The 12,258-nt window shown below is 37.4% G+C and overlaps 1 protein-coding gene across 1 annotated transcript; it reads right to left on the bottom strand.

The window, feature by feature from the left end:
- Nucleotides 1–8,251: 8,251 nt before the first annotated feature.
- On the bottom strand, nt 8,252–11,558 carry LOC104598409 (large ribosomal subunit protein bL19cy-like). The gene is made up of 5 exons (XM_010260448.3): nt 11,391–11,558; nt 10,921–11,298; nt 10,722–10,808; nt 10,497–10,630; nt 8,252–8,548 (listed from the first exon to the last, which is right to left on the bottom strand). Exons 1-5 carry the CDS (start codon nt 11,412–11,414, stop codon nt 8,440–8,442), a joined length of 732 nt encoding a protein of 243 aa, XP_010258750.1. The 5' UTR covers nt 11,415–11,558; the 3' UTR covers nt 8,252–8,439.
- Nucleotides 11,559–12,258: the final 700 nt, after the last annotated feature.

The raw sequence follows: 12,258 nt of genomic DNA, 5'->3' as shown, positions 1-12,258 counted from the left end.
GTATGGTTTTCTCTTGCTACTTCTTATTCAACCCATGATAGATCTCGCATCCTACAACTCATGAAGCAATTGCACAGTTTAAAGAAAGGGTCTCTATCTATTTCTTCTTACATTCAAAAAGCAAAATCTATAGCGGATAGTTTGTCTATTGTTGTTGAACCTATTCATAAATTTGATTTGGTTCTTTATATTCTAGTTGGGTTAGGGAATGGATATGAGTCTGTTGTGATAGCTATAACCAATAGACCAGATGCGCATACCCTTGGTGTGCATGATATTATTGGCTTTCTTTTGAACCATGAGAGTTGGCTCGAAGAGTAAGGACACATCTCATCTGATTCGGGTATTTCACTAGCTGCTAATGTAGTTGGAGTGAAACTGAAAAACAATTCAGGTTTCCAAAATCAACAAAAACAATCTCAGAATACCTACGGCCATGGTAAAGGTCGAGGGAGAGATCAACAACAAAATTTTCAGAACTTTAATCCACAACAAAATTACAATTAGAATCAATTCTCCAATGGTGAACGAGGTAAGGCACCTCTGATTATCTATCAGATCTGCAACAAACCAGGACATGGTGCGCTCACCTGCTGGAAGGCGAAATACATTTTTGCAAATAATAATGACCAAAATTACAACCCGTCGCCTACAACAGTCTTACTGCGCCTTCATACAACAGTGGTAATTTGTCATTTGATCCAACATGGTATCCAGATTCAAGCGCAACACATCACATGACATTCGACACCGATAACATCCAAAATCGGTCAGAGTATCTAGATTCTGGTCAGGTCAGAGTGGGTAATGGCCAAGGTTTGCAAATAAAACATACTGATTCCTCGTCTCTTCTCTTTAATCAGCATGCTTTCACATTGACTAATATCTGTCATGTTCCTGCAATCTGCAAGAATTTATTATCTGTTAGTAAGTTTACAAAGGACAACGATATATTCTTTGAGTTTCACCGTGACTGTTGCTTTGTGAAGGACTATACGGGGAAAATTTTGCTTCGAGGAGTCAGTAGAGGATGATTGTACTACTTCCCATCAACAACAGCCATTTCACACAACTCACAACTGGACCTTTTACTCTTGTTGGTGAACGGACAAACCTTCAGGGTTGGCATCAATGTCTTGGTCATGTGGCATTTCGTACCGTCTAGCAAGTCATCTCTCAGTATGGTTTACCGTATTCTGGTAAAAATTCTAGTTTATTTGTTTGTGAATCTTGTCAAATGGGTAAGAGTCGTCGTTTGTCTTTGCCTTTGTCTTCGTCTAGGTCTCAAAGTCCATTGGAACTAATTTTTTTTTATGTGTGGGGTCCTTCCCCAGTTAAGTCTAATAAAGGGTATTCGTATTATGTGTTATTTCTTGATGACTATTCCAAATTTTGTGGATATATCCCTTAGCACGAAAATATGATGTTTTTGAGGTATTTTTAAAATTCAAGCGACATGTTGAATTATTTTTCAACTCCAAAATTTGTGCTTTTCAATCTGATTGGGGAGGAGAGTATCACAAGCTCTCTTTCTATCTTGGTTCATAGGGTATTTCCCATCGGTTGTCCTATTCGCACACACATGACAGAACAGTATGTTTGCAAATAAAACATACTGGTTCCTCGTCCTTTCTCCTTCTGGGCCGATGCAGCCGAGACATCTATATACTTGATTAACTGGCTTCTGTCTCCCACCTTGCAATGTTCATCTCCTTTTCAGATGTTGTTTCAGAAGAACCCTGACTACTCTATGTTACGGTGTTTCGGATGCGCCTGTTATCCTCTCCTACGGCCATATAATGCTCACAAGTTTCAGTATCGTTCGTTGCAATGCATTTTTCTGGGTTATAGTCATTCTCATAAAGGGTACAGATGCTTCCACCCATAGACAAGTAGAGAGTTTATTGCATGCCATGTGTTTGATGAGGATCTCTTTCCTAGCGTTCCTCCATCATCCACTTCTAGTGCTCCCCCTGGTTTCTATTTGCATGTTTCCCCTCAGCTTTAGGGATCTCCCTCTACAGTTCAATCGCCTCCTACAGCCCCTTTACCAGAAAGCTCTCCTTCCATCTCAGTTGCACATACTTCTCCAATTGAAGCTCTTGTACACAGGCAACCTCGCTTTCGTATGATGGAGAAGCTATTGGCTACCACACTAGTTGTTCCACCACCCACCCGGCAGCATTCTATGACTACACATTCAATGGATGGCACTATCCCTGTTTGGTCCCATCTAACCACGTGATACCCCATACCAACTGCCTTGCTTAGCTCTCTTTCCTCTGAAACAGAGCCTCGTTCCTATACCGAAGCAGCCAAATCTTCACATTGGAGATCGGCCATGCAACTGGAGTTCGGTGCCCTCTTGAAGAACTGCACATGGGATCTCGTACCTTATCATCCATCCATGAACGCTATAAGTACTAAGTGGGTCTATAAAATTAACTGGAAGTCAGATGGCTCTCTAGAGCGATACAAGGCCAGACTTGTCGCTCAAGGCTTTCATCAGATACTAGGCGTTAACTTTACTAACACCTTTAGTCCAATAGTAAAACCAGTCACAGTTCGCACCATTCTAGCTCTTGCCACTACCCACCGATGGTCTGTTCGGCAACTAGACATCAACAATGCATTTCTTCATGGCCTCATTGTCGAGGACATTTATGTTCGTCAGCCCAAGGGGTTCGAACATCTAGATTACCCAGATTATGTGTGCAAGCTAAAGAAAGCCCTATACGGACTCAAGCAAGCTCCCCGTGCCTGGTACTCTTGTCTGACTTCCACTCTACTTACTCTGGGCTTTCGGAATTCTGTTGTTGATCCCTCATTGTTTATTTACAAGAGTAAGTTCATTACTATGTACATCTTGGTGTATGTTGATGATATCATAGTTACTGGCAACTCTCCCTCTACTATTTCTTCCCTACTTCAACAGCTTTCGACAGTGTTTCCTATCAAGGACCTTGGCTCATTACACTATTTTCTTGGAATCGAGGCACAATGGACCTCTGACGACCTCCACCTCTCTCAGAAATGGTATATTCTAGACCTGTTGCATCGTACCAAACTTGATGGAGCCAAACCCTATAGTTCTCCGATGGTGGCATCTGCTCAGCTAAGCAAAACATCAGAGACACCTCTTTCCAACCATATTGAATACAGGAGCGTTGTTGGTGCACTTCAGTACATTACCTTAACCAAACCAGATATCTCCTCCGCCAACAAGGTTCGTCAGTTTCTTCAAACACCAACTGATGAGCATTGGTCTGCTGTGAAATGCATCCTGCGTTATCTCAAGTGCACGCTTGATCATAGTCTTCATTTTGCTTCCTCCTCTACCTCTCTTCTGTTGAATGCCTTCACGGATGCTGATTGGGCCAGCTGTTCGGATGATTGCCGGTCTACAAGAGGATTTGTTGTTTATTTGGGTCATCACCTCATCAGTTGGAGCTTAAAAAAACAACATACTGTGGCTCGTTCCACTACAGAATCAGAATTTCGATCTCTTGCCAATACTGTCACTGAAGTTCTATGGATTCAGTCTCTCTTGACCGATCTTGGTTTTCCTGTTTTGAAGCCCATAGTGTGGTGTGACAATCTTGGTGCTACTTATATTGCGGCACATCCAATCTTTCACGCACGAACCAAGCATGTGGAAGTAGACTTTCACTTCCTACGGGATCTCTGCGTGGCTAACAAACTATCCATCCGTTACATTTGTTTTGAAGACCAGGTAGTTGATGTTTTCACCAAACCTCTAGCCACACAACGGTTCAATCTTCTGGGGTCCAAGCTTCATATTCGGCCATTCAGCTTGAGGGGGCATATTGGAGATAAACCTAACCGGCCAGATCTAATCTGGACTCTGGTAGGCTTAACCAATCTAGATCTAATCTGGACTCTAATAAGGACTCTGAGATAGATAAGGATGAGACTAGATCAACATGATCTCTCATGTACTCTATCTAATCTTCTGTTGTTAATTGCTATCTTGTATGTTTCCATGTGTAATTCAAACTCTCCAATGGAGTCTATAAATACCACTAGCTTTAGTGATCCAATACATTGAAGTCAATTCCCCTCATACGAGTTCTCTCTTCTTTTCAAGTATTTTCTTAATTCAAATTGTTCTTAATATTTTCCTAGAGATTTGTTGGGTTGCCTTTTTTAGAACGGAAACCTATATCATCTAACGGCCGTTGTTTGTAGGAAAGCCATGATTTGGCCATTTTGGTTTCGATATTTGCCATGGGGAGTCCTTACTATTGAAAATACAAAGTCGTCGCCCTTTGCGTCACAGATGGTTAGGTGTTCGTCGGTCAAGCAGTGTAGTAGTTGGACAGTGAGGCAAGTCCCTTTGTTGTTAAAGAAATCCGGGTTTAAAAAAGGACATGTATTGTTTATTTGAATATTATTGGGTTATTTTAGACTTTTGGACACATCTGAACCCTGTTTAAACACGTTCAATGATGGCCCATGATCTAAACATTTCAGATCTAAAATGCAATTTCAGATCAACTTTCAAGACATACCCAAACACTTATTAAAAGCGTTATCAAAAGCTACCTAAATCTACCCTTACTATTTACATATTGTCTTAAGGTACCTTCAATTTTTCTGACAATTGACTAAATCCCCCATTACTGTTAGCATCCATTATTGTTCCATCACAATTGGTTCACATGTAAAACCAAGTGAGGTATAATTTTTTTAAACCCAATCTTACCCTTTTATGGTCAATTTTACCCTCTGTTGTTCTTCAAATTTTCAAAATAAAACTCAAATATCCATTTCTTTTGTAAACAGTGGAGGCCAACCAAAATAAAGTAGGAAAGAAAAAGGATTCCTTCTCCTCTCGTTTCGATTATCTGGTGATAAAGCTTGGTTGGATTTGAAATCTGGGAATTTATTTTTGGATAACTAAATTTAAATTAGAGAAATTGTTCTATATTGAGGAGGTAGTGATTTGGTCATTGTTTTAGCAATACAAGGGTTTGTATACAGGGACTTTATACCTGAATAAGAAGACCAACATTAGCAGGAGACTGCAATGGGTCGTTGAAAATTCACCTTACAATCTTCAAACCCGAAGGGATTTTATGCAGGGTTCTCTTGCCCTATGTGAAAATTCAGAAATCCCGTAGGTTTTCACTCTAGAATTGACCCGTCCTGCTTCATTTCACGGGGTTTAATATTTTCTATTCATAGGGATTAGCATCGGTTTCTACAAAAATTCTGAGAATTTTTTCATTAAAGAATACAGAGTTATCTCAGTGAGCCATTCGATTAATATTTTTTTGGCATAACATCTTTAGTCGGTGTTTTGGCAGACTATTTATTTCACAAACTAAAATACCAAATCAAAGACCAACCAGATTTGATCTCGGACATTGACATTCAGGAGAGGAAACTGTAACAATTTACTTCAAAATAAACACGATCTTTTATTTAAATCTTTCATTTTGAAAATTTAAATAAGAACGATGGGTTAAATGGTCTTGTGCATCTTTCCGTTAAACATTAGAGGTAAAGTTACTCAATTTCCTAAGCCATAGGGGTATTTTAAAAAATTTGCACAATATAATTTATTGTTATTTTCTCTCCATTTATCTAATTTTATAAATTATTAAGATAGATTCTAATGTATGCTGATTTTTTAATCCTTTTTAACAATATTTTAATGTATTTTTTAGTAATATTTTTAATAACATATTTTTACTTTTTGAATAAATTTTTATTTGTATATATTTAAATCTAGATTTTCTAAACATTATTTTAATGTATAATTGATTTTCAAATAGTAATATTTGTAATAAAATATATTATATTATGTTGAATTAATTATGTATATATTGCCTCAATATACCGCTCTTCTATCACCAATCCAGAAAAATGTTAAAATAACTGATGCACCAGTTTTTTCAAATACCCATTCTACCCTTTTATAAATTATTTTACATATAATTTTACTAAAATAACCTTGTTTGAAACTTGAGAAAAACCTCCTTTGATCTCTTTATCCTCTTTCATCTTTCTTCATTCTTGGACCATGGCGAGATTAGTGCCACTCTCTATCTCTATGCTTCTATTGATATTTTTTGATGATTTCATCATTTCTCTAGATCCTCCTCAGATTTCACCGGCTCCCGTGCTTGACACCAAAAACCTGGCCCCCTCTCCCCCCATTTCTTTCCCCTGCCAATGAGGCTCCCTCACGGGCCTCATCTACACCTACTATCCTAGCTTCTTCTCCTGAATACAAACTACCCACATTGAGAATAATAGTTAAGATGGAGCACTAATAGTATACATGTAGACTGCTCTTCACTTTGGGGAGATAAACTCTAGGAATTGTCTAGCTCTAACCTCAAGGAATGAAGAAACAAGGACCAATTTAGATTATTTAACATCCTAAATCATTCTAAGCAAAAGAGCTCAATTACCATTCTCTTAAATATGGAGAGCATGTCCACCTTTGTGGAAGATTCAATGCTTGCTGAAATAGTCGTGCTCATTAAGGCCAGAGCAAACACCATATGCTTTCCATCAGGTAGTGGTTCTCGCTGCTCGAGCATTTGATGCTGGGCTAGTTGCTATACAAGTCCTTCAAGTTTGAGAGCTGCATTGGATCAACAAGAGAATATTATCTTGGTGAGAACTTGAACTGTGTACAATCTAGTTAGAAATTCCTCGAAAAGGATGCTAATGGCTACAACGAGATAGATCAGCTTTGCTAATTAATTCCATTAATGATCCAATTATGAGATCATATATAAACGTAGTTTGAACTTCAAGAGCATGTGATATGTAAAGTGTAAACCAACCTCATCAAGATAGTATGGGCTCGCATTGCATTGGAAGTTGGAACGGTTAAACCCCATCAAATCTGGATTTTTGGCTTTAGAGAGGTCAGTTGGAACAGTTAAACCATTGGAAGTGGGAATTGGACGGTTTCCACTTCAATTTTGTTAGGCTTAAAAAATGGGTAACTTGAGTTCAGTCCACCTCAACATTCACAATGTGATTGTATAGTTCGGGTTAGTGTCAAGATGGGGAAAGATTCCCAATTCACCTAGGGATGTTGTATATGGAAGGTGGGGATAAATACATTTGGGAAATCAATTTATGAATTCTAACCTGGTTTCATTGTGTTATTGGTATTTTACCCCACACCCATAATAACATGTCATATGCAAGAAAGCACCTAAACAGCCAAAAGTTTTCTAAAAATAAGTGGGCATTTGCAAGTTATGTGGAATTGAGTAAGCCTTGTTTGGAGGGCTGAACCTAGTGGTGGCCACGAGTCGAGTTTCTCATGAGCTATTCGAGTTCGATTCGGTTTAAACCAAGCTTCAAGCTGAGCTCGAGCTCAGTGAAGCTCGGCTCGTGAGGTTCACGAGCCTAGTATAATAAATAAATATTTTTTATTATATACATGCATACATACATACATACATATACATATAAATATATAATAAATAATTTTTATTTTAAATAATAATATTTTATATATAAAATTTTTATTTTTTATGTATAATAGTAAATAATTTTTATAATTCTTAATTTTTTGTATATAAAATAATATATATACATATTTTTTTTTTTAAATGACCTGCAATCGAACACAAATTTACAAACTTTGAACCGAGCCAAGCTCGAACTCAAACTCGAGCCTAATACAGTTTCAATGAACCAAGCTAGAATAACAAAGTATTCGGCTCGGCTCGGCTCAAATCTACCCCTAGCTAAACTTTTGGTTGAGAGTGGAGAGGATAAGTTAATCAACTTATCTGATATCAATAATTGTGGGTTCCACAATTTTCCTATGGATATCATTTGATAAATTACCATGTTTACAAAAATAACAAAGCATGCCCTAAAAATGGTCAATTGTTTAACACATTCAGATAAATTTACTGATGAAAAGAACACAGATAAATGCATTTAGACAAATATGCCCTAAAAAGAGAGACAAGATATCCTAAAATGAAAAATTGTACGCACCCTGAGAACACGGCATCCAGCTGCACACATCAGGAATATCTCTCTATGAATTTAATATGCAAAATCAGATCTTCCCATTGTGTGGATGGATACCATGTTCTCACGGTGTTTACGCAGTCTTTCCTTTCAGGAGAACCAGGCTCACTAAAACTGCCTCGTGAGAATGGCTTTTTTTGGCTTTCATTTGTACTCTGCTTTCTCGTAATGGATCTTTTCTACGCTTTCAAATGTTTATATAAGAAAAAACTGATCGACAAACGCCAATAGGCTTTCCCTCCATTCTAAAAAAATTGCCAGAATATTGGTTCATTCCACGAACACCAACCATTTACCACAAAAGGCTAACATTGATTCACAGTTGACAAGAAACTACAGCTCTCACAATCCTTGAGAGAAAGCAACAACAAGAAGGCCGAAAGTTCCTAAGATGATATTTTACTTGAAGGTTGAGAGTCTTGGGAGCTTGTCCCTCAGATAGTACAGCCTTGCTCTCCTTACCTTCCTGTGGCTAACAACTTTTATCTCTTTGATGTTTGGCGAGTACCTGTAATTAAGACGGGTTAGTTTATAGTATATACGTATTCCTGATATCAAAACATTATAAAATTACTTGCAATGAACCACTTAACGTCTACTCTCAGCCAAGTACAGAAACAATCATAGTTACAATTCACATAACAACCACAGTTGCTGCTACGTTGTCAGTTTCAACCCAGTTCTCCTTTGAAGTGGGACTTGTTTCCAATTATGGAAACGTCTAAGGAATCTTGTGACCAAGAATTTCTCTTTATAGATGCCCAACTAAATATATCATGTCCGAAAAACAAATCAGTCTATCAGGTGGGGTATCTCCCAGGTAGGGCCAAAAGATGTTCAATTTCATGGTAAAACCATTGAAACTCAGAGAGTGCTCTAGAAAAAGCCAGGAGAGCATAATATGAAACTCAAGCAAAAAAGGGCAGCTTTTTCAAACTAGTTTTGAATAAATGAAAATCTTCTGTGAAGATCATCCTAGGCATTCAGAATCATTTTGCATGTCCTGAATGCAGCTTTTGTTTCTAAATTAAAGAAATTACTCAACAGTTTGTATAAAACTTTTAACTGAGTGTCATAAAATTGAAGTCATTTTGGCATCAATATTTCGAATGTTTAGCTCCTGTTCAAAGGGCAAGTTTTCCTTTTTCATGGACACAGGCAAAGAACAAAAAGAAACAAATCAAAATGCAGGGGATTTAGAAAACAAGATTTACTTGGTTATAAGTCAATTTAGGCCATGTTTGGTTAACTTCTGTGAGCCTCATTCTTCCAATTCTTACTCATTCTAGGCAAGAATGAATAACATGAGATCGTTTGATTACAAAATTCTGCCATGGGCCTCACTCTTTTTAGAATGAAAAATGAACCCACAGCACAAAAAAAGTAACTTGGAGCACAAAAATAATCATGCCCCATGTTGCTCATTTTCATTCTTCAGAGAAGCTCTGTGCCAATGCTGATGACATTGACTGCTGGCCATCCACCAGTAAAAATCTATACCAACAGTTTGGAGACCTAGGCTGACGGTTTATGACCGCTAGCATAGAGATTCTTTTGAAAATGAGCAACATGGTGCACGATCATGTGATGTTTTATTATATTTGTAACCGAACAGGTTCAAAATTTACCACTTATTAACAACTAAAAACAAAAGCAATCAAAACAAAGGCAAACGTTTCAAACTCTTCAATGAAAAAAAAAAAAAAACCATTACCCAATGTTGGTCCAGCCATCTAGGGTCTTGGGAGGGATGGATTGGTCTCATACTTGTCAGCCCAAGATTTACCATTATGCCAAGTAATGACTCCTATTCTAAACTCTAAAACACTAGAAAAGCCTAGGATTATTAAAATGTTAAGGCCCCAAACTTAAATCAAGATGGCTTATGTACACCTACACATTTTTGCAACAAAACTGTAGTGGAGTCCATTTTTTTGTTTTTCCTTTCATTTATCCCTTTGACTAATGTGTGGACTTCGGACATCAAGGAAATGAATAGCCTAAACCAGGTTGCTGTTTGAAATTAGAGAGAATGTTGACAATTTAAAGTACAAAACCCAAATCAACATAAATTTGACTGAAACAACCCAAAAACTGAAATTACTGCAATATATTTACCAGGGTAGTATTCAATTACACATGAAGAACTCATTGTTTTTCAAGTTTTTTGGCTTTACATTTTTTTCTAAGTTAGTTAAAGGAAACCAACACAATTATCTCAAAATGCAAAATAATGTTATGCATGAGTCTACTTATCTCATATATCCAATTTATTTTATATATTTGAAACTGTGTTTCAATATCCGTCATATTTCACTGTCTATTGATCAGGAAGTCTAGCTTTGTCAAGTTTGATTGTCCATATATAGAGCAATTGAAGAGACAAGAAAAATTAGCCCAATCGGTTTTAACTATTCACGTGAAAGACAATTCAATATTGATAAACAAATACTTACAGAGGGAAGACGATCTCAACTCCTATACCAGCAATAATTCTCCGAATTCGGATTGTAGTATGGATTCCAGCATTTTGTTTGGAAATCACAATACCTTTGTAGATGGACAACCTACGCCTGTTCTCCGGGACTTCCTATGGGTGGATTGCATACAAAAAATCATAAGCTTTTTTTTTCTATAAATGAAAAAATAATATCTAAATAGAAAACCAGGGACCCAGTTACCAATTTGATCACTACAACATCTCCAGTCCTGATATCCGGAGTGGGCCTTTCCTTCTCTGATGCCTCAATAGCTCTCTTATTCAAAATCTAACACTCCAAGAAAGGGAATTCAAGGATTCGATTAAATCCCAAATTCTACAAGGGATCAACGAAAACAAATAAATCGATTAAATGAAATAATCAACTCAAAGAAAAGTACCCCCATTATCTCTCCAAGCTTGATCCGGGGTTTCCTAGGCGGTTTTGCTTCAGCGTCCACCGCTGCAGCTTCGGCCTCTGTTTCTACCTCAGTTTCTGCGGCGGGGACTTCAGGATTGGCTGTCTCCTCCGGTTCAGAATTGTCAGTAGTTTCAATAACTTCTCCCTCAGAATTGGATTCAGCCTTTACAACGAATGGTAATTTGTTCCGTCGAGCGGCAATTGGATCTACTTTCAAGCCAAATCCACTGGAAGAAACCCTAGAAACCGTAATTCTGTTAGAGTTGAAGGAAGACCAACGAGAGGAAAAGACAGTAGAGACCCGTAGCTGCTTCTTTGAAGAACAAGGAGACACAGTCCTTGGGACTGAAACAAGAGCCTATAAACAGAAAAGCATATTAATCAACAAATCGATAAGCTATGAAGAAAATAAACAAAAAAGAAACTAAGAAAGTGAGGAGGAAAGAGTACCTGCGGGAGTACATTAGAACCCATGATTGAAGAAACAAGAGAACGAGCCAATGAGAGTGGGTTAATGAGATCTTAAGATGAGAGACTTTTTCGACTCATGAGAGAGAGAGAGAGAGAGAGAGAGGAGCTCGAGCAGAAACAAGAGGGAAGCCTTATCTGTTCAGACTTCAGAATTGTGTGGGAAATGAGAGAGGAAGCAGAGCGCCAACACTACCAGATTTATGAACCGGAGCATGGGTCAACCCATTAATCGACCGGTCAGTTCTTTTGGTCTCGTGTCCAGACTCCAGGTCCAGGCCATAGAATTAGAATAGAAGCTTATGCACATTAGGTCATTAGTTGGGTGCGGTGGGTGGGGGGGGGGGGGGGGGTGCTAATCCGTGTTTAAATCTGGTATTATAATATATTAGTCAGGACCTGTGCGATCTACGGTATAAATAAATAAAATTGAAGATGGAGCTACATTTCCAATTAAGTGGTGTATATCCAAGTTAATTCAAATATTAGTTTTTTGAGGTTATATCTAGTTTATCCGATCACATTTTAAGTTGTGCTTTAGTGAGAGCGGCTAATTTTCTATTCTCTATCTAAATTTGTATTATTTTTTGTATCTTAATGTTAATCTATTTTTTTGAAAAATAATTTTTTATTAAGTTTTATTAGTTTATTATTATTTTTGTATTATTTCTAGGTAAAATTATAAGAAAACATCATCTTAAAACAATTTTATAAACCACCTTTGTGTTTTTACCCTAACCAAGGTCAAAACACAAAGGAGTTTCATTGGATTGTTAGAAAACCAAATGAGGTTTTTATAATTTTCCTTATTTTTAAATGAAATTTAAATTGATTTTAAAATAATTAAACT

This window comes from Nelumbo nucifera, chromosome 6 (genome assembly GCF_055504915.1).
Source record: "Nelumbo nucifera cultivar China Antique chromosome 6, China Antique-T2T, whole genome shotgun sequence".
Classification (NCBI taxonomy): Eukaryota; Viridiplantae; Streptophyta; class Magnoliopsida; order Proteales; family Nelumbonaceae; genus Nelumbo; species Nelumbo nucifera.
The sequence above is the reverse complement of the archived record's forward strand: the minus strand, read 5'-3'. Positions and strand labels throughout refer to the sequence as shown.